Genomic DNA, 22,679 nt, shown 5'->3' with positions numbered 1-22,679 from the left:
TCCCTTCTATATCTAATTTCTGTGTGTGTGAGCTTTTTTTTGTTTTGTTTAAATGGTTTACAAACACAAATAATCTGGGATGACAGACTGCTTCTATGCAGGTTGATTATTTTTTTTCCCCATAGCATGATGACAGAAAAGACCAAAAGTTATTTCATTAAAAGATGTGTCCTAAAACAAAAGTGGACCTAAGACATGATTATGGTGCTTCTTTGGAGTAGGTTGACAATTAAGATTTCATATATACGGAATATTTACAATTATCTACTGAATCTACTGAAAGAAATCTTTGAAAATCAAATAAGAAAATCTGTTGTATCAGAGTCATTAGCAATAATTCCTTCAGATGAACTAGAAGCACTTGATGTAAAAAATGAAATTAAGTCTAGAATAGCAATGCTTTATTGAGAACCATTTTTGACACACTTCCATACTTATAACTTGTAAATGTACTTAAATAAATTTTTAAATAAAATAACAGTTGCAGAAAAAAAAAAAAAAAAAAAAAAAAAGCAATCAAAAATGTACTGTCTAGTTCCCATATAATGCAGGAGTGAGCTTTTTGATTTTTCTGTTCAGTACTGACTTTCTTCAGATTTCTCTTCAGTGCAGAGTTAGAAGTTCAATGATTTACCACAAAAACTTACAGAATGAATCCATAAGCCACCTACTTGTACTGTCAAAACATTTTGTGTATTTAATCTGAATTTTCCTTATCTTAATTTATAGGTTGGTCTGCAAAGCAGGTGAAAGCCTGAATAGGCATGCATCTTTTTGTATTTCTAATGGCACTTTGTATTCAGATTTTTCTTCTACTCTGCAATGTAATACCAAAAATCAGCATTTGCACAACATATTATATTTTGAATGCATTGTCCAAACAATTCTCTGCCCTTTTAAAGGACTCACATATGGAAGAGAAAACTGAGTAAGATTAAAAAAAAAAAAATAGACCCTGAAATTCCTGTTTTATTTTTTTGTACGTATATATTTGAGAAGCTTTAATCCGACTGTTCCCAATTTACACCTTTCAAGCCACATGAATCCCAATCGAGTCCAGTATCAAGATACATAGAATAAGGTATTATTCTAGAAAAAGTAAGTGTAGCAATGATAAGACATTACATTTGTAAACACACAAATAGTTGTGAATGACTTAAACCAAAAGATCATGTGGTCATTAAACAGACTGAATTTAAAGCCTCAAAGAATTTTTTTACTGCACCATTTCAGACACTCAGAGAACTACATAAACAGTGTAAAATAACAATACTTCACTTAAATTGCACTTATTTTTGCATTGATTTTGTTTAGATAGATATCGAGTGCTAAAAAGACTCTGTAATTGCTCCATTCTGAAAACAGACAGTATTATCAGGCAAGAAAACCTTCATTAGTTCATTATCCAATTTTCTCAGGTGAAAGAAATGTCACATGGATAGCGTGTGTCCATGTCAAATCACACAATAACAAATCACAGACTGGAATCTATCTAAATTACTCTTGAATTAGAAACTCCATTTCACAACAACAATTAAACTGTGTGCTTCCTACAGTTTATATTTGTTTATCATATATTTATTTAAAGATTTTGGACTAAACCCCACTCCTGATGTGGCAAGTTTAAAAGGAAACAAGCTTGTTTTATTACTTTGTGGATACTGTAGGGATGTTTCCCTGTAGGAAATACGATCAACTTCATTTTAACCAATCTTTGAATGAATGAGTTTGCACATCTCCAGTTTGTAGGTTGCCTATTTGGTCTTTAAGAAATCCTTGCTAAATTCTACCCACACATATGCCATTAAGTATTAATGTATGACCAGCTGGATCTGGTACACCAGAAATATAAAAATTCAGGTACTTGTGAAATCTCTTAAATTTGGCCATGGTTGCTCGCAAAATAATCCCAAGATCAAATGTAGAGCTAAACACTCACACAAGAAGCATGAGTTTCCTGCACCATTAGGTAACCAAAAATGCTAGGGGCATTTTAGTGGTATACTGCTGACATTTCCTGTTAATTTGCAGGAAAAATCCCAGCTATGAAATAATTCCTGCCTAGCGAAGGGATGAACCCATTACTGAAGTCACACAACATAAAAAACACAGGATCAGCCAGATAGTTCTCTTCCTGCAATGAAACAATATTCTAGCAACACAAAACATCTAAATATATCTCAAAAACATCTCTTTGCTTAGGGTATCTTTACCTTAGCTTTTGGGTTCAAAATATAGCTTTTGTTTAATACCTGACTTCCAGTTCTGAGGTAGATGCTTCTGCAAGCTCTCCCTGCAGTGGAAGCTATTACTAGCTTTTCTTTGCCAGAGACAAGGTGTATCCTTTGCAGCTTTACCAAAATTATCAGTGAACTCCACCTGTCTTGTTTGTCTTATGTAGGAGTTACATTTTGAATAATTAGCTACAGGGAAGGAAAAATAATAATAAAATAAAATAAAATAAAATAAAATAAAATAAAATAAAATAAAATAAAATAAAATAAAATAAAATAAAATAAAATAAAATAAAATAAAATAAAATAAAATAAAATAAAGCACCTCTTATTAAGTTGAAATCATAAAAGCTGTAAAGTCGGGTATAATAAGTAAAATAAGTATACATCTCCATTGTAATATGCAAGTGCACTGTAAGCATATTTCTGTCGTTGTGAGTCTATTTCTATTTCATATGCTCAATAAAATGAGTTTCCAGTTGAAAAAATAACGGTTGATTCTGTAACTGAAAAGTGGATCACAATGAAGATGTAGAAGGTAGACAAATTAAGGCTGTCCTGGTTTCAGTTAGCACAGAATTAATTTTCTTCCTAGTAGCTGGTGGAATGCTGTGTTTTGGCTTAGAATGAGAAGAGTGCTGATAACACCCCGATGCTTTAATTGTTGCAGAGCAGTGCTTATACTAAGCCAAGGACATCTCAGCCTTTGCTCTGTCCTGCCAACGGGCAGGCTGGGGGGTGCAGTAAGAGCTGGGAGGGGACAGACCCAGGACAGGTGACCCAAACTAGCCAAAGGGGTATTCCATACCATCTGACGTCATGCTAAACAATATATAGGGGTGGCTAGCCGGGGGGAGGGGGCCGGACTGCTCGGGGTTAGGCTGGGCATCGGTCAGCGGGTGGTGAGCAATTGCATTGTGCATCACTTGTTTGTACATACTATTATTACTTTCGTATTATCACCATTGTATCATCATTATTATTATTATTATTATTATTTTCCTGTCTTATTAAACTGTCTTTATCTCAACTCACGGGCTTCACTTTCCATTTCTCTCCCCCGTCCCAGAGAGGGAGGGGGGAGGGTGAGCGAACGGCTGCGTGGTGTTTAGCTGCCAGCCGGGTTAAACCACGACAGTCTTTTTGGCGCCCAACGTGGCGCCAAGAGTATCCTCTTCTAAGATAGTCTATGCCAAGGATACATGGAGCATCCGGACCAGTCACAATGCGGTGCTTTTCCCACTCATTCCCAGTCAGACTCACTTCAGCCTCCAATACAGTCAACTGCTGAGATCCCCCTGTCACTCCACAAATATAGATGGGCTCTGGTCCTTTATAGCTCGATGGCATTATAGTACATTGTGCACCGGTGTCTACTAAAGCCTTATACTTCTGTGCGCGTGATGTGCCAGGCCATCGAATCCACACAGTCCAATAAACTCGATTGTCCCTTTCCTCCCCCTGGCTGGAGGCAGGGCCCCCCTAATCCTGGTCAGAATCTTCCTCGTTTCTGTGTTTGAAGGACTGTCTGCTGGAAGTTGGAGCAGCAAACTTTTCGGAGAATCCCTTTTTCCTGATTGTTTTCTTTTGCAACTCACGTACCCGTGCCTCTAGGGTCGCGGTAGATTTTCCATCCCACTTTCTCATGTCCTCTCCATGGTCTCGTAAGTAAAACCACAGGGTGGCACGGGGTGAGTACCCACCATATCGTCTTCCTTGTGTGGGTGAACGCCTACCCCTGACAGCTGAGACACTGCTTTGTACAGGTGCGAAGGAGAATAATCTCTCTTCAAGTTGGTGAACCTTTTCAGAAAGTTTCTCCCAAGTGTTCTCCTTTGGTCGGTGGGCACTGGTTGGTTCAGGTGGGGAGGACAATAGATTCTCTTCAAGTTGGTGAACCTTTTCAGAAAGTTTCTCCACAGCTGAGACGCAGGCCTGTAAGGAAGAGGAGAGACTTTCTTCGTACTGCCGGAGTTGTTTAGCCGCTTCACCCACTGTGGGTTCCTCATCCTCTTTCCAGGCCATTATTGCCAATGAGCTGGCATATGATGATGGTGCACTCCGTACAAACTTCCGCCACATGGGTCGTGTACACTTGACTTCATCTGGATCTGTGGATGTTTGTTTGAGGTCTGGATCCTCATAAATCACTTCCCGTACGGCTAATTCCCTCAGGTACTGGATTCCCTTCTCCATAGTGGTCCACTTGCCTGGTAGACATAAAATATCTTCCTTGAAGGGATACCTTTCCCTCACAGCTGAGAGGAGACGCCTCCAGAGGCTGGTGGGTCGTGCTCCATCTGCAATTGCTTTGTCAATGCCGGCGTCTCGAGCAAGGGATCCCAGCCGCTTGGCTTCCCTGCCGTCTAATTCCACACAATTGGCTCCAGAGTCCCAGCACCGGAGCAGCCAGGTGACAAGCTGCTCACCTATACAGCGACCAAAATCTTTTCGCACATCTCGTAGCTCGCGCTCGTTTAGGCTTCGGGTAGTTACTGTTGCTCTTTCGGCATCCTCATCTTCCTCCTCCTGAATCCTTGACGGCCCAGCGTCGTCATCATCTTCGTCATCTCTATACTTAGTTTTGGCAGAAGCCTTACCTGGATTGGCAGAAGACTCTCTGCGTTCTAAACGACTTGAATTTCTATACCATATTTTCACCTTCTCTACAGGGGCAGCTTGCACTGCTACTGCTCGTTTCTCTGACTTTGTTACAGGGTCTGCCACAGGGGTTGGAATGCCCTCTGCAGGGTCAACTTGCACTGCTACAGCTCGTTTCTCTGACACGGCCACAGGAGCTGGAGCGGCTACAGGAGCTGGAGCAGTTGCAGGAACCGGAGCTGTAGCGGCTACAGGAGCTGGAGTTGGAGCTGGAGCAGTTGCAGGAGCTGGGACTGGAGCAGCAGTAGGAGCTGGAGCTGGAGCGGCTTCAGGAGCTGGAGCTGGAGCGACTTCAGGAGCTGGGACTGGAGCAGTTGCAGGAACTGGGACTGGAGTAGCGGCCGGAGCTGGAACTGGAGCGACTGCAGGAACTGGGACTGGAGCAGCTGCAGGAGCTGGAGCTGGAGCGGCTGCAGGAGCTGGAGCTGGAGCAGCTTCAGGAGCTGGGACTGGAGCAGTTGCAGGAACTGGGACTGGAGTAGCAGCCGGAGCTGGAACTGGAGCGACTGCAGGAACTGGGACTGGGGCGGCTTCAGGAGCTGGGACTGGGGCGGCTTCAGGAACTGGGACTGGAGCGGCTGCAGGAGCTGGGACTGGAGCGGCTGCAGGAGCTGGGACTGGAGTGGCTGCAGGAGCTGGGACTGGAGCATCTGCAGAAGCTGGGACTGGAGCATCTGCAGAAGCTGGGACTGGAGCGGCTGCAGAGTCCACCGTAGGGGTCACAGTGGCCGTTGGATCTGTCACGGGACTTGGAGTGGCCGCAGGGTCTGTCACTAAGTTGATGGCAGTATCCATGGCAGCTCGATAGGCGTAAGCCAGGCCCCAGCATGTTACAATGATTTGTGTTACTTTGGAACTTCCCGAATCGCGACACCTTTTATTCAAGCATTCTGCCAGTTTTTGAGGATTTTGCACTTGTTCAGGGGTGAATTTCCAAAACACTGGGGGTGCCAACTGGTCTAGATGCCTGCCCATATCCTCCCATACTCCCTGCCACCCACAACTATACTGCCTCCGGGCAGATCTCCGGATGAGCTTCCTAAGTAGTTGTTTAACTTTAAGCAGAACCTGAAGTGCATTCAGGAGGCAGAACAACAGGACTATGCTGGTCTGAGTATCCCAAGGATATTCAATATCTTGGAGAGCTATTGTAATAAACTCGGAGGATAAGAGGGTGGTGAAGGAGGAAGGGAGAGTGATCAAGGAGGGTACAGGGGTGGTGAAGGAGAAAGGGAGAGTGATCAAGTAAGACTCATTCACCTTTCAATAGTCCCATATGGCCAGTGCGAAAGTCTAATGGCGAGTGGAGACTAACAGTGGACTATCGCGGCCTGAACGAAGTCACGCCACCACTGAGTGCTGCAGTGCCGGACATGCTGGAACTTCAGTATGAACTTGAATCGAAGGCAGCCAAATGGTACGCCACAATTGATATCGCTAATGCATTTTTCTCCATCCCTCTAGCAGCAGAGTGCAGGCCACAATTTGCCTTCACTTGGAGGGGAGTCCAATATACCTGGAATAGGCTGCCCCAGGGGTGGAAACACAGCCCTACCATTTGCCATGGGCTGATCCAGTCTGCACTAGAGCAGGGGGAAGCTCCTGAACACCTGCAGTACATCGATGACATTATTGTGTGGGGTGACACAGCAGAGGAAGTTTTCGAGAAAGGGAAGAAAATAGTCCAAATCCTTCTGAAAGCCGGTTTTGCCATAAAACAAAATAAAGTCAAAGGACCTGCACGGGAGATCCAGTTTTTAGGAATAAAATGGCAAGATGGACGTCGTCAAATCCCAATGGATGTGATCAACAAAATAACAGCTATGTCTCCACCAACTAACAAAAAAGAAACACAGACTTTCCTAGGTGTTGTGGGGTTTTGGAGAATGCACATCCCAAATTACAGTCTGATTGTAAACCCACTCTACCAAGTAACTCGTAAGAAGAATGAGTTTGAATGGGGCCCTGAACAACGACAAGCCTTTGAACAAATCAAGCAGGAAATAGTCCATGCAGTAGCCCTTGGGCCAGTTCGAACAGGACCAGATGTAAAGAATGTGCTCTACACTGCAGCCGGGGAGAACGGCCCCACCTGGAGCCTCTGGCAGAAAGAACCTGGGGAAACTCGAGGTCGGCCTCTGGGGTTTTGGAGTCGGGGATACAGAGGATCTGAGGCCCGCTATACTCCAACTGAAAAGGAGATATTGGCAGCATATGGAGGAGTTCGATCTGCTTCGGAGGTGGTCGGTACTGAAGCGCAGCTCCTCCTAGCACCCCGATTACCGGTACTAGGCTGGATGTTCAAGGGAAGGGTCCCCTCTACGCATCATGCAACTGATGCTACATGGAGCAAGTGGGTTGCACTGATTACTCAGCGGGCTCGAATAGGAAACCCCAGTCGCCCAGGAATATTGGAAGTGATCATGGACTGGCCAGAAGGCAAATACTTTGGGATATCATCAGAGGAGGAGGTGGGTCGTGCTGAAGAAGCCCCACTGTACAACCAGTTGCCAGAGAATGAAAAGAAATATGCCCTGTTCACTGATGGGTCCTGTCGTATTGTGGGGAAGCATCGGAGATGGAAGGCTGCTGTATGGAGTCCTACGCGACGAGTTGCAGAAGCTGCTGAGGGAGAAGGTGAATCGAGTCAGTTTGCAGAAGTGAAAGCCATTCAGCTGGCTTTAGACATTGCTGAACGAGAAAAATGGCCAGTTCTCTATCTCTACACCGATTCATGGATGGTAGCAAATGCCCTGTGGGGATGGTTACAGCAATGGAAGCAAAACAACTGGCAGCGTAGGGGCAAACCTATCTGGGCTGCTGCATTGTGGCAAGATATTGCTGCTCGGGTAGAGAACCTGGCTGTGAAAGTACGCCATGTAGATGCTCATGTGCCCAAGAATCGGGCTACTGAAGAACATCAAAACAACCAGCAGGTGGATCAGGCTGCTAAGATTGAAGTAGCTCAGGTGGACCTGGATTGGCAGCATAAAGGTGAATTATTTATAGCCCGATGGGCCCATGACACCTCAGGCCATCAAGGTAGAGATGCAACATACAGATGGGCTCGTGATCGAGGGGTGGACTTGACCATGGACGCTATAGCACAGGTTATTCATGACTGTGAAACATGTGCTGCAATCAAGCAAGCCAAACGGTCAAAGCCTCTTTGGTATGGAGGACGATGGCTGAAATATAAATATGGAGAGGCCTGGCAGATTGATTACATCACACTCCCTCAAACTCGCAATGGCAAGCGCCACGTACTTACAATGGTGGAAGCAACCACCGGATGGCTGGAAACATATCCTGTGCCTCATGCTACCGCCCGGAACACCATCCTGGGCCTTGAAAAGCAAGTCCTATGGCGACATGGCACCCCAGAAAGAATAGAATCAGACAATGGGACTCACTTCCGAAACAACCTTATAGACACTTGGGCCAAAGAACATGGTATTGAATGGGTGTATCACATCCCCTATCATGCACCAGCCTCCGGGAAAGTTGAACGATACAATGGCCTGTTAAAGACTACCTTGAAAGCAATGGGCGCTGGGACGTTCAAAAACTGGGATACGCATTTGGCAAAGGCCACCTGGTTAGTCAATACTAGGGGATCTACCAACCGAGCTGGACCTGCCCAATCAAACCTGTTACGTACTGTAGATGGGGATAAAGTTCCTGTAGTGCATGTAAAAAATATGCTGGGTAAAACAGTCTGGGCTACTCCTGCCTCAGGAAAAGGCAAACCTATTCGTGGAATTGTTTTCGCTCAGGGACCTGGATATACTTGGTGGGTAATGCAAAAGAACGGAGAGGTCCGGTGTGTACCTCAAGGAGATTTAATACTGGGTGAGAATAGCCCATGAACTGAATTGCACCATGTTAAATAGTATATTATACTGTATATTATCACTACCATGATTACTATAGGTGACTAATTAGAATGTATGGAAAAGAGTGTAACCTGAGCATGACATAAATGGTATGGAATAAGGGGTGGATAGATGTCCTGGTTTCAGTTAGCACAGAATTAATTTTCTTCCTAGTAGCTGGTGGAATGCTGTGTTTTGGCTTAGAATGAGAAGAGTGCTGATAACACCCCGATGCTTTAATTGTTGCAGAGCAGTGCTTATACTAAGCCAAGGACATCTCAGCCTTTGCTCTGTCCTGCCAACGGGCAGGCTGGGGGGTGCAGTAAGAGCTGGGAGGGGACAGACCCAGGACAGGTGACCCAAACTAGCCAAAGGGGTATTCCATACCATCTGACGTCATGCTAAACAATATATAGGGGTGGCTAGCCGGGGGGAGGGGGCCGGACTGCTCGGGGTTAGGCTGGGCATCGGTCAGCGGGTGGTGAGCAATTGCATTGTGCATCACTTGTTTGTACATACTATTATTACTTTCGTATTATCACCATTGTATCATCATTATTATTATTATTATTATTATTTTCCTGTCTTATTAAACTGTCTTTATCTCAACTCACGGGCTTCACTTTCCATTTCTCTCCCCCGTCCCAGAGAGGGAGGGGGGAGGGTGAGCGAACGGCTGCGTGGTGTTTAGCTGCCAGCCGGGTTAAACCACGACAAAGGCCAATTTCAATATCATACATTTCCTAATTATCAAGTGTTTAGCTTTACAATCTAATAATTTACTTTTAACCTAGATTAAAATAAATAAATAAATAAATAAATAAAAATGATTACCATTTCTATCTATGAACAGATTCATCCCATGGAGAATAATGGGACAATTGTGGAGTAGAATCTATTCACTAGAAAGAAATAAAGCCCCAGGTAATTAGATACATAGAACCAAATATTTAATCACTGATGTTTAACCTGTGCTTGCCAAGCTGAAAGCATCATAATTCAATACATAACGTCTTTGTTGAAGCATGGAAATCTATAAGAACTGAGCATTTTCATGCAAAACTACCTTGCAGGCCATAGAATTAGCTTATTCTATGAATAAATGGAGTTATGCAAAGCAAAATCACTAGCAGCAAAATATCTGCAGTCTAAGTATTATTCTATACATCTACTACGATATTATTTATGACCATTTGTTAACTGTCTCTCACCATCTAAGCAAGAAAGTGACGGGTGCTTTTAATCTCAATTTTGCAGACTAGGAGAGTGCATCTAGATTAGTAACACTTACATAGCAGAGGAGTAAAGATATCAAATACTGTTAATAAGAAAGAAGCTAACACATCAGAATTGGGGTCTCATGGCCCTGTAAAGAGACAGCATCACTTTTCAGATTAAACCAAGCTTCATTGAGAAAAAGAAAAAAAAAAGGGGGAGGGGGGGGGGAGAGAGAGGAAGGAATTCTTTTGGTTTCTTAGTGATTTTAAAGCTAATTACCTGAAAATCAAGATTTCATACCTGAAGGTGAACAAATTAATCAGTTGTGAGGGGTTAAAATAAATTACTTCTTACAAGTAAGAAATATTACTACACTTACAAGTATCCTGAATATTATTAGATGCTGCAGTATTTTAAAAAAAATAAAATTTCTTCCTTACAATTCCATATGTATATAAAATTGTGTTTGTTCCTAACCTCTGAGAACATTTTCTTAGTGTGCCTTCTGGCACACTAAGTTCTTTTTTACATGGACACTTGCTCAGTGGGGCACAGACAATGAAGTGCTGTCAGAGCTTATCATTTAAAAGGAAGACAAATGACCACATCTGATATCATGCATGGTTTCTTTGCAATATCTTACTATTCCCCTCTGTATAGCCTAATACAATCATGTATTACATTTTATTTTATATAATTTTTACAATCTGGCCTTGACAGTGATGACTTATTCTGTAGGCATGAAACCTGTATGTGTTTAATCAGAAACTATTTTATGTGGGTTCATCCCTGCACCTAGGATTTAAATGATACAGGACTGATACACATTTTGCTGAAATTACACTGGCACAAGGAAAGATGAAATGGGGTACCTAACCATTTCCAAAGACATTCAGAGTATATCCTGAGACATACTCTTAGTCATGCAACAAACCAATTAATCCTTTGTGTATTTCTAATCAGTCAGAAGTGACTACAAGAACCAGGTTTTGCTTTCAGTTACTTCAAAGCTTTTCCCCATGTGTATTGTATAGTGAAATCTCTTCAAGACATGTTCCAGCTTGTATTAGCAATCCTCTCTATTAGCTTATATACCTACCTGCAATATCTAAAATATCTTCAGAAAATGAAAGTCTAATCCAGAAGGTAGGAAAGGTAGTCAAAGTAGGAAAGGTAGTTTTTAAAATAAAATAAAATACAATAGTAAGGACTGCACTACTGTTATAACTATTACTTCTGTTGTAACTGTTACTAGGCCAATCAAAACAATTGCTATGAAAACTATGTTACTTCAACTACTCAAACTACTTGAAATCTGAGCAGCCTCCATCCTTTTCAGATAATTAGTGATCATTAGTGACTATGTTAGGCATGCTACTAGTCCACAAATGGGAATAAGTTGATGCCAGACCCCCTAAACAGCACTACTTATGTACTTCTGTGAACATCCTTCTCACAGAAAGCAATACAACTTATGATATGCAACATGCTTGTTCAAGCAGGATGGCAATGGGGTACCATTCCCATTTCAGAAATGGGAACAAAAGGAATAAAAACAGTAGTAAACTTCTTGAAAAGTGGGATCAGGTTAATGAACCCAAGTGACACAAGTTATTTTGGCTGTTATTGTAACCACCTATTGCCTCTATTTTAACTAGAAAATAAGAAATATTCACAGTTCACATTTCAGATAATCCAGGTATCTTTAGCTCCAAATGATTTCAACATCAAGAAAAATGCTGTGCAATGTGGCACAAGAACGCAGCTAACACACAGCATTGGCATGAGTCAGATGTACTGGCTTTTTTTCACGATACTGTCTGCAGATTTTTGCTGACTCCTGGTAGTTCCTAAAATGCTTATGTTTTACAATCTGTGTGCATCCAAGAAGTAGAGATCATGGGGATTAACTTCTTCTAACTCTCCAGATTTCAAGTTCCAGCCAGGAAAGATTTGGTCATGCAAGTATCTGAGTCAAGGTGGGAATAAATCAAAAAAAAAAAAAAAAGCATCTTAATAAACAAGCCTTAACAACTTAACACTTTTCAGCTACAGAGGGCTTTGGAGGCATTAGCTAACAAATTAATCTTGACAATAAACCCTCGCCTGACTAAATGGTAAGATGCCTCAGCCTCTTATTTTACTGATGAGAGAAATCAATGTGGAAGAAACTAAGGTCCAAAACGCAAGGCAGATAATGAGAAGCAGATAATAATGGAAATTATGGAGAGGGAACTATAATAATAATATCCTCAGCCAGGAGACATACAATTCAGGATGTACATCACAGAAAACATAAATTTAAAAACCTTTTACTTTATTTACAATATTTACAATAATTTTATTTCTATTATATATATATAGCAAATATATATATATAATATACATATATACAATAGTCACCACTGAATTTAGTTATGACAGAGGGCTCAGCTCAAGTAATACTTGCTGCATTACAGAATATGCAAACAGCTGCATGCATTCTAGAGGAGAACCTCCTACAGAAGATCATGGTGCAACAAAACTCTTTGCTCAATACACTCAATTTCCACCTTCTTTTGCCAGGAATTATTATACATGTATGTATTCTCTTTATTTTAAGCTGACTTTGAAAAAAATCTGATGAACTTGTTGCATCCATATGTAAAAAGCAATGAAACTACATATAAGACTAACAGCAAATATGAACATTCAATAACATCTGAAGGAGTGTTCTAAGCAATTACTGAAAAAAAATATACTATTATACATATTTTATTCTAATTTAATATATGAAAAGAAATAAACCATATTCTGCAAAAAGCAATATCTACATTGATATCTGCACAGGAAGCTAGTGTATACCTTGACTAAACTCACAGAACACTGTACCAACATATCTCATAGGGCAAAGCACTCACCAATTTAAGAGCATTTTCTTTGAAGATAAGGCTGCATTTAGGATCCATACAACATATCAGCTAAATGGACTATTCAAATACACACTGGGGGAAATGATTACTGTGAGGGTCCATTCAACCATTTACAAAATAAACCATTTTTCCACTAGTCCACAGTAGAATACCATAAATCAAAACCTGTGTTTTAATGGAATGTTGAACTTACTCCCCAACAATTTGAAAAGTTTAATGGGATATTGGATATATATGTGCAAGAGTAAATTGTTACCCATAATACCAGGTTAAAAACAGTAAAAGCCTTAACTGAGCTTATATAAATAGTTATGTGTTTCTGCAAATTGACGTATCATGGCTGTTAGAAAATTTTGAATTCAAAGAGAGAATTTTTGCATCCAAACAAGGTTGATTCCTTGGAGCCTGCCACTCGTGCCATATTTGTAGATCTGGTTTGCCTAAAAGCACAGTCAGACCTCTGAAATACTGTAATTCATACTTCTGGTCATTTTCACTTTATGACTCTGCTCCTTCCTGCAATACTAAAAACCATGATCCTTCAGCTCAAAGTGCAAACTGTTTCACTTCATCATCTTCAACAAAACATACTCTAGGACTCACTTTCCTCCTATGGAAAAGGTGTCATCATTAAGAGTCAGTACAAACCAGGTGTAGTGTTTTTTTCCTCATTCTAAGAACAAAGAAAATTTCCCTTCACTAGTTTGTTTATGGCTGCCTTAGTGCAGAAAGAAAAATGCATCATGATATTAAAAGTGACACTGACATGCCTTCATTTAGGCCTTAGTCCTGCAACCCTACCCAGAAAACTTTCATAACTGTATTTATATGACTACTTTAAAGATTTAGTCCATGCTTTGCAAAATATTTTTAAAATCCCAGCAAAGATAAGAGACTATATGGCTGGGGAATGTTTTTAAGCCTTTAGACCAGCCTAGTGGTGATCTGCAAAAAGGCACAGGAGACAGAAACACCTGAGGTATGAAATTCTTTGGATGAACTGAGTTCTGCTTTTCTCCTTTAAATAAAATATAACATAATTTATCATTTGATCACTACGAAAAATAAATTCTGAACTCAGCCACACATTCATGTTATTATCTGCTTCACAATTCAATATGGAAGAGAGCTGAAAGAAAGATTCCTGATCAAATATATACCTCTATGCTACAAAAAATGATTGCTATGCAAGATTATTACCCCAGATGATCCATAAGACGTATTTAAAAAAATAATAATAATAAATAAATAAAAGTTTTTGCTGAATGCCTGGTTCCATATTCATGGCTCTACAGAATCAGGGGAAAATTTTAAAAAATGCTTAAATTACTATGTAGAATATCTGTTACAAAGTCAGATTATAGCTCTTTTCCAGACAAACACTCAAATGAGAAGTATTGAGAATGTAATTAAAAAAAAAAAAAAAGCTGAAAAATATAATAAAACTTTTTTTTAATAGTCAGCAATATTATAACTTCACATTCATATTCTATGGGTATTTCAGGCCTGCCTCAGATAAAAAAAAAAAAAAAAAAAAAAAAAAAAAAAAAAAGTGATTTTGAATTACTGTAATTAACTGCAAAAGCTTGCTGATTTGTTGATGCAAAAAAATGTCAATCTCTTTCATAAACTTGTTAGAATCTTTGTAAATAAATCACAGAAATTATACAAGGAGGAAAGATTCAGCTTCCTGTCTTTGTCATCTATTTGCTGTTGGTGCACAGGGAAAGGTAGCATGGGGAGGGACAGATGAGAACGAAGGCAGTCTTTTCCCTAACACCCCTGGTGTAACATAACCCAAGAGTGAGCTGCCCTCTTCTCACAAGGTGCTGGTGAAAGAGAAAGCGTATTTTACATTCCAGGCTGAAAACTTACTAAGGCTGGGAGGAATGAGGATCTGAACAGTTGAGTTTGCTGAGAAGAAGAGTAAGTCAATAAATAATTTGGGAAGCACTGGAGATGGATGAGACAAATCCCTCCTGAACTGCACGGCTACAGGCATGCATCGTTAATTTTTAGCTATTAAAAAGTGCTGAGGCATATTCTGATAATCTTCATTCTTACAATGATTTTTTTCTAGGACTATCAATGTCACCTTTTAATTTCAGCAGGATAGCCTGACCCTAAATGAGAATATCCAGCACATAAGCAACACTCAGCAATAAACTGAGCTGAGAGTGGTACTCTTCACTACCAGTGTTGCATATACCTTACATGCGAGCCATCCTGAATCACTACTTGTTGTATTATGCCATACTGCTTGGTATAAAAGTCATATCCTTCAAGCAATATTGGCTTCAGTTCTCTTTTATTACTGTAAATCCAGAGTGAAAGAAGAATCATGCCACTATATAATGGCAATAACCAGTTTGCTATAGCAAGCAATGGCATAACTGCTGCAAAATGCAGCTATTGGTCTGGTCCTAAAAACCCAGCATTAATCAATATACTTTGAGAACAGTGAACAGGATCAGGCTATTTAATAGATGCAACAAGACAAATAAATCAGAGCTGTAACCTCGAATGTGAATCATTTCAGTATTCATTAATACCTATCTTTCAACAGCTGGAGATGGAAGGGAAAATCTCATGCAGGAGCAGGGTAAGAGTGACAAAAGCAAAGCTTAGGGGTTGGGAAAGAAACACAGTTATCATTTTGTAGTTGATTATTATTTTTTTAAAAGTTCTGTGCATTTTCAAGATGCTAGATATATTTTACCTGAATGCTGAGAACACTGAGTTTTCTTTCTTTCTAACAAGAAGCCTGATTCAGCATGTACAAAAGTATGACATCCGCATTCACCAAATTATAGTTATGGTCCAACAATTTTATTCCAGTGTTATGTTCTGGTAAATCTTTCCTTCTGCTAAGGTAGATGTTTTAACAAGGCACTAGAAAACAACATTTTCTGTAGTCCATAATACTAGTATTTGCCACCACAATCTTTATAAACACTCTAGGCACAACATGTATCCCAAGCATACAGGGATCAAAAGCTCTTGTGTTGCTGCGAAGAAGGTACAAAACAGTCTGGGGCCCAATTCTGCTTCTACTATGTTCAACAACAAAAAGAGTGAGCCATTTTTCTCTTAACCTACTAAAATGCTCCTAAACTGCAACCCCTATCTAACAGAGGTTTAAGTCAAACATCGGTCTGGAAGATAATACTACCTTGGATAAAGGATTCTCAAAGAAGGGAAGAGTAAAGAATAAAAGCATAAGCATGTCAGATCACAGTTATCAGTGGACAATCACAGACTGTTTTGTTTCTTTGTTACAAAAGATTAAAGTAATAATAATTTGACCATGCTTCCATCAATTTAAAATGCTCTGCTAGATAAATATTTTTTAAGATCTGTACAACAGGCCTTCTATTTAACAATGAATACATTTCAGACTAATGCACTGCCAAGCTCCAGCTCTCTAGCAGCTGAATTCTTGGATAAAATCATTTTGCAGGGTATGAGCAATACAGTTCTGAAAATAGCATCACTGCAAAATGAAAGATGGCAAGAACCTCTACAATGCTGATTTATTTCAATGAAATTTCATCTCTTATGATCAGTGTCTATTTTGATGTTTTCAGCTGAATTTTCATACCTAATAAAATGCAAATTTATAGAATATGCCTGTTTTAAGGCCCCAGCATAAACGTCCAGGAGGAAAACAGAAAGAATTTAGCATACAAACAAACAGACAAACAAAAAGAATAATAAAAAATACCCGTTCACAATTTACATCATAAAATATGTGAAACAGAAAAATGCTTTGTGGATCCAAATAATTTGCATTTATCACCACCACATGTGCAGAGACACTCACAAAAATAAAACAACACCAATCAACAAGCTGTTCTGCACTGATCTTTAAGTATGTTTCTACTAGAAGAACTGACTGGAGTGATACTTTTAAAAATATCTGTGGTTTTATGCATCTTGCGTAATGCTCAGCATTCAGATGTGCTGCTGAGAAAATACTAAGAGGTGATACTGCACTTCCCTGGCTCTAAGTAGATACATCTTTTGGCTTTCTTTCCAATTCACTGATAGGAAGGTATGCTTCAGAAGATTTCCTTTTCCTGATAATTAAGATTTTTAAATAGACTGGAAAATACAGTTTTCAAATACAAAGGAGCCTGATATTGTACAATCTATTAATGCAACTGCCTTTCCTAATTAGCATCAGCAGTAAATTTTCACAGATTTCATGCTAAAAAATGAGATTGTATGTATGTAAGAGGTGTCAAAATCCCTAAGTATTGCAGTAGAAACAGATGAAAAGAACACTGATTCAGTCACTGATTTTGTATGGAAAGAGACGCTATGTACCGAGCCCAGCAACATTCTCACCAAGACCAACACTTGTTAGGTCCATGTGCACAAACCAAAAATATGAACATCCCAGTTGTGCAAGCCCTAATTCATGTGAGTCATACAGACTTCCCCGAGTTGTCCTAATGACACCGAAACAGTAAGGATGATTCATGCAAATAAGAAAAGGGAATATACAACTTCTTTTCTAAAATTGCCTCTGGTGTTCATGCCTGCATACATACATATATGTATGTTTGTATGTATATTATTTCATCCTCTGCATATTATTTTTATCCTTAGATGTTTGACACCAATTAATCTAAGTAGCAGATCTGTCTTGAATATAATGTGCAATTTATTCTCTACTCAAATATCCAAACATATGGAAAAAGATGAGTGAGAGGGAAGAAGTGTAGTAGATACAGGAAAAAAAAAAAAAAAAAAAAAAAAGATATTAAGAATGATGTAATTGCAGAAATAGTACTATTAATATTGAAAGGTTTCAGCCCTGGATTTTTCAAAATCAAAATACCTGGTTTTAATTTTAATTAATTTATTTTTTTTTTAATCAGAATAGCCAGACTTATCTGGAAGCAGTAGGTACATTTCTATATCATATGTTGCTCTTTATCATTAGAAAGATCAACACTGGTAAGACATACCATGTCAAAAGTCTACTTAAGAATTATAACATTTTTAAACCATTTTTTAAACTTAAGACTATCTGTTTTCATGCAGGAGAGATAACAGAACAACAATAAAGAGAGCCCTATGCTACCTTTACCAGGCAATGTACAAAACTACGTTTACATATTTTCTTAAATCTGCATAAATATAGATGATAAAGAAATAGATAAGGTTAGAAAAGAAGAAAGAAGTGCATTGTGTAGGGTGTTAGCATTAGCATGGCTATACGGACAGGAGAACCGCATACAACAATATTTCAAAATATCTGCACTGCTGCATGTATAACTAAAGTATTTGGACTTTCTACCTTAAAAGTAAGAGCTTGATATTCTCTGCTAACATATAATATATCCCTAATACATAATACAATGAAAATCTTGCATTTCAATAAAACCTCTTATATATATTGATCAGTAGATAAGCCTGACATCTAAAGATCAAGACATAATTGCCACTATACCTAAAATGTTAATTATGGGAAGACGCCAATATTTGCAGTGAAATATTCAAACACAGGAAGCAACAAATGTGTTTATGCCACCTGCTCATATTTTCAGTGAGAATTAAGGCTCCCATTTCATACAGCACACACCTTCACTCAAAATTCTGTGTATGTTGCTGGGTAAATATATCAAAGCCTTTTTGCCGTGTCAGTGAAGGAAGATGAATCAAATGACTGAGATTCTATCAAACTGGCATAGCTTAAACCTTCAGCATTTTTTGCTAAAAAAATATGTCATACTTGTGCACTACTGTATTGGTGATACACACTTATGAATGTTTCAGTAAAAGCACATGTTAAAAGTATTTACTGGTACAGAAGGAACAGATGACTGAAGGAAAAGTGATTGTACAGTAATGAGTTGCTGATGAGATCACAAACTATACAGCCTTGAATATGCACATTTTTCATACAACAGCTGGGCAAAGCTGTTTCCTCAGAGCAACTTTTCAACAAAAAAGAAAAATAGACTGAAAATAATGGGAAAAGGCAGTTCTCTCAGAACACAGTGTCAGCTAATCTTCAGTTCTTCAATTATTAATATATTTTCTTTCCTTCGTTCTCTTTTGTTTTTTTTTTTTTTTTTTTTCTCCTATTTTTAATATTCTTAGAATATAAAATACTTCAAATTAAGAGCATTCCTATTTCTGCCACATCTCTTTGTTTTTCTCCATTTGTCATCTGTAGTAGGAAACAAAACACCACTAACTGTGAAGTCTTAAAAGAGATTCCAAAAAATTTCTCTTTCACCTGTTACATCATTACGTTTTGCAAAGCAGCTCTCCCTCCATCAACCTGTTGTGCTGTCTCCTAAATGAGCCAAGCCTTATTTGCACTTTGATTTAATTTCAAAGGAGAAACGTTACTATGAAGGATGGATAAGCACTATAGATCATTTCTGCAACATTTCAATGGAATAATAATGAGAAAAAAGAAAGTTAACAGTAAGTAGATTATGAAGGATATGGAAATGCTATTGTCCATATTCTGAGTTACTTATTCATAGGTTTAGCTTATAATTAAAGTTCCATTATATAGTCTGTTTCCCTGTTAACAATTTCTGTTATAATAGTGGCAGTAAAGGTAAATTCTAAGGGAAGTGGCAAACATGGACAGGAGTTAAAATAATTTTAAAGAAATATCACGTAACATTATACTAAAAAGTGATCTAGACTTCTATTTGAATTTATATGACCTTTTAATATAGGCTTCTTTCTACTTCCCTAGGTTCCATACTTCTCTCTCTTAAAATAAAGTAAATCTAAGTAGAAGATAAAGTGTGATTAGTTGTGTATGATATACTTCATCAGTTCAAAAAGAAACAGCTAAACACAGGAGCTCAAGCACAAGGAAAGCACTGATTTAAAAAGCCCAATCTTTGTATTTTGTCACTCTTGCTTTTACATGGTACGCCTTTAAAACTGCAACACCAGAATTTTTTTTAAAGATAATTTTCCTTTCAATGAAAGGCAATATGCATTCAACTTAGAAGATATTAAGTGGTTATTTTACACTTACCTTTGTATTCCTTTTTTTCATTTAACAGTGTGAGGAGCATCCCTTTAAGTCTTTCATAATGGAACCATGGAACCGATACTCAGAACTGAATCCAATTATAACAACCTACCAGCAGTACTAATTGGTGAAAATGCATTGCTGGTAATTGCTGTATACTCATCCTTCTGCACAGAATGAACAAGGGCAATAAATTCCACCCAGCGTTAAACAATAGGGAAGAGTATCATCAGCACTATTTTTCTTGGGTAAAAAGCATTAAAGTGAGTCATCCACTTAAAAGTTACCTACTGATAGCTTTAATCCAGATTCAGGGACTAAGTGCTTAAAAATAAATAATTAAATAAAGGGAGAAAGAAAGGGGGAAAGGAAGAAAACATGGTTCATAGTGTTTGTATATATACAAATATCTCAAATATGATGCATTGGATTATTTTTGCCATTTCTTTTATTGCTCGCCCTTCTTGTGTGATCCTTGCACTGCTCTGGGCAACAGTTTCACGCTGGTGTGTATGCGGTGGCTTAAAGATTTCTGTCTCACAGCCATGCCAAAACAAAGCCGCCTGCCCCGAGTATCCACCGGCTCTCTCCAATGTGATTTTTGGCATGCAATGCCTTGTAAGGCCGACACTCGAGGACGTGTAGGAAAACACTTCTTTACTTGCTTTCAGCTCGCTAAAAAAGATCGCCTTTTGCACATGCGTGCGCACACACGAAAGCACCCGAACAAACACATGGATAAAACAAACCCCGGAGCTGTCAAAATAGTCGCGGTGCGCCCTGGCACCCATCCCACTGGGAGCGAGCTTCGCCCGCGCCCACACCTCGGGCACTGCCGTCCTGCCTCAGGACGGCACGAAAACCTCTCCCTGCCTCTAACGTGAATTAAATCGCTCAAGTGATGGCTATTATTATTTTTTTTTCCGATATTCCTGCCAGAAATAAGCCCTTTCGGAAGGAGAGGGGCGAGCTGCCCGGGAGAGGAAACTTTCCTGCGGGCGCAGCTCGCCGCCGGGGCCATGCGCACCGGGAGGGGGACTCGGGGGAATCCGCTCTCACCGGGGCACCGTCCCCTCCTATCGGCCCCTCTTGCTCAAGCCATGGCAGCCGAAACCTTGCCGTTTCACCACTCCGCCGCTCCCCAGCCACACTTACTTTTATTGCCCGGGGAGCGCCTTTTGTGCTCTCGCCCCAGCCGCGCTCTCCCCCGGCTCCCGGGGAGCCCCAGCCGCTGCCCCTCGCCCCTCTCGCCCCTCTCGCCCACCCGTCGGGGACTTACGTGGTGGGCGAAGGGAAGGGTCCCTCCGAGGAGTGGTTCATCACCAGGGACTGGAAAAGTGTCAGGCTAAAGACCAGCAGCCAGCCAGCAGCCATCTTCCTGATCGAAGATCGATCCCCCCCACACACACACCCCAACCTCCTCCTCCTCCTCCTTTTCCCCAAGTCGGCGAGACGGTAATAATAATAAATTCAATTATTGTGCGTGCGGCGTGGGGGGGCTGTTGTTTTTTAAAGCCTCCTCCGCTCCCCCCCCTCCCCCCCCCCCCCCCCCTGGCAGGAGGCGCAGAAGAAGCGGGTGGGAAAGGAGGAGGAGAAACGATGGAGAGCTGTGGGTGGAGAGGGGGAAGAGAAGAAATAGAGGAGCGAGAGAGGGAGATACTCTACTCTCCGCTACTCCAGCAGCAGCTCCAGCTTCCTCTGATCCGCCGCCATCAGGGCTACTTTTGTAACGGAGCCCCGCTCACTCCCTGCGTGCGCGCCTGTGCCCGGCCCTGATTTATCCCCGATTGCAGAGCAGCAGCAGCAGCAGGAGGGGAGGGGGAAGGCGGGGTGGGTGCTCCTGAAGAAGGGAGAGGAGGAAAAACGGGGAAAGAGTTGGCGGCGGGCGGCTTCCTCCCGGCTCCTGCCTTCGCTGCCGGCCGCGGGGGAGCGGGAGCGGGGGCGGGCGGCGGGCCCTGGGGGGGGCCGCGCTCCTTGCAAGGCAGCCGAGGAACTCCGGGCCGGGCCAGGGCTGCGTGCTGCACCTCCCCCAGGCTATTTTTAAAACCGCTTCGTGCCTTATTTTAATCCCCTCTCCCCTCCTCCGGCTAGAGCATTGGCCGCGCGCAGCCCCGCAGCACACCCAGCCGGGGTGTGCTCGTCTATATGGGGATGTATATACGTGTCTGTATGTATATAAGAGCCGCTTTTTTCCCCGTATTGCAGTAGGAGCGCTCCGAGGAGCCTCCGGGGGGTCCCGGTGCGTCCCCGCAGCTCCCCCGGGACCGGGTACCCCCCGGCGCACCTCTCACCGAGCTGTTTTATCTCCAGAGCCCTCCGACAGTTCAGAGCACCGGTTTCTTCTGCTCTCCTTTATTTCACCCGTGCTCGGGTACACCAGTCTCTGTGGCAACTCTACACGATCCATGTAAATGGAGAAGCCCGGGGAGATATTTCTTTTAGTAAAGCAATTGAAAGTTCAGCGACTGTTTTGATTTTCTTTAGTCTTCTTTTTTTTTTGCACTTTTGGTAATTAGTCCAACAGGTGGAAATGAAAGAGCAGACCCGGTATTCGTGTTGTTTTCACATGCATTGTATCTCAAGGTAACAAAATCTCAAATGTTTTAATTCACAACAATCTCTATAAAACAGAAAAGTTCTCATCTCTAGTTTAAAAGTGGCAGAAGTACTAAAGCTGCCATCCAGAAATGGAGAATTGAGTGTTTGCTGTGCCCAGGCTCCAGGCCAGCACAATATTTCAGTTGCAGTCTGTAAACCATGC

The 22,679-nt window shown here is 40.8% G+C and overlaps 1 protein-coding gene across 4 annotated transcripts in view; it reads right to left on the bottom strand.

The window, feature by feature from the left end:
* The window catches only part of CACNA2D1 (calcium voltage-gated channel auxiliary subunit alpha2delta 1), a 427,875-nt gene extending 406,431 nt beyond the window's left edge, over positions 1 to 21,444 (bottom strand). For 2 of the 4 annotated variants that reach the window (XM_032190134.1, XM_032190152.1), the window contains exon 1: positions 21,198 to 21,442. In XM_032190134.1, the coding sequence (XP_032046025.1) occupies positions 21,198 to 21,292 (95 nt within the window). In that variant the 5' untranslated portion in view covers positions 21,293 to 21,442. Of the gene's footprint in view, positions 1 to 21,197 lie in introns of all 4 variants that reach the window. The other 2 variants (XM_032190143.1, XM_032190125.1) reach the window with 2 other exon arrangements.
* Positions 21,445 to 22,679: the final 1,235 nt, after the last annotated feature.

This window comes from Aythya fuligula, chromosome 1 (assembly GCF_009819795.1).
Source record: "Aythya fuligula isolate bAytFul2 chromosome 1, bAytFul2.pri, whole genome shotgun sequence".
Classification (NCBI taxonomy): Eukaryota; Metazoa; Chordata; class Aves; order Anseriformes; family Anatidae; genus Aythya; species Aythya fuligula.
The sequence above is the reverse complement of the archived record's forward strand: the minus strand, read 5'-3'. Positions and strand labels throughout refer to the sequence as shown.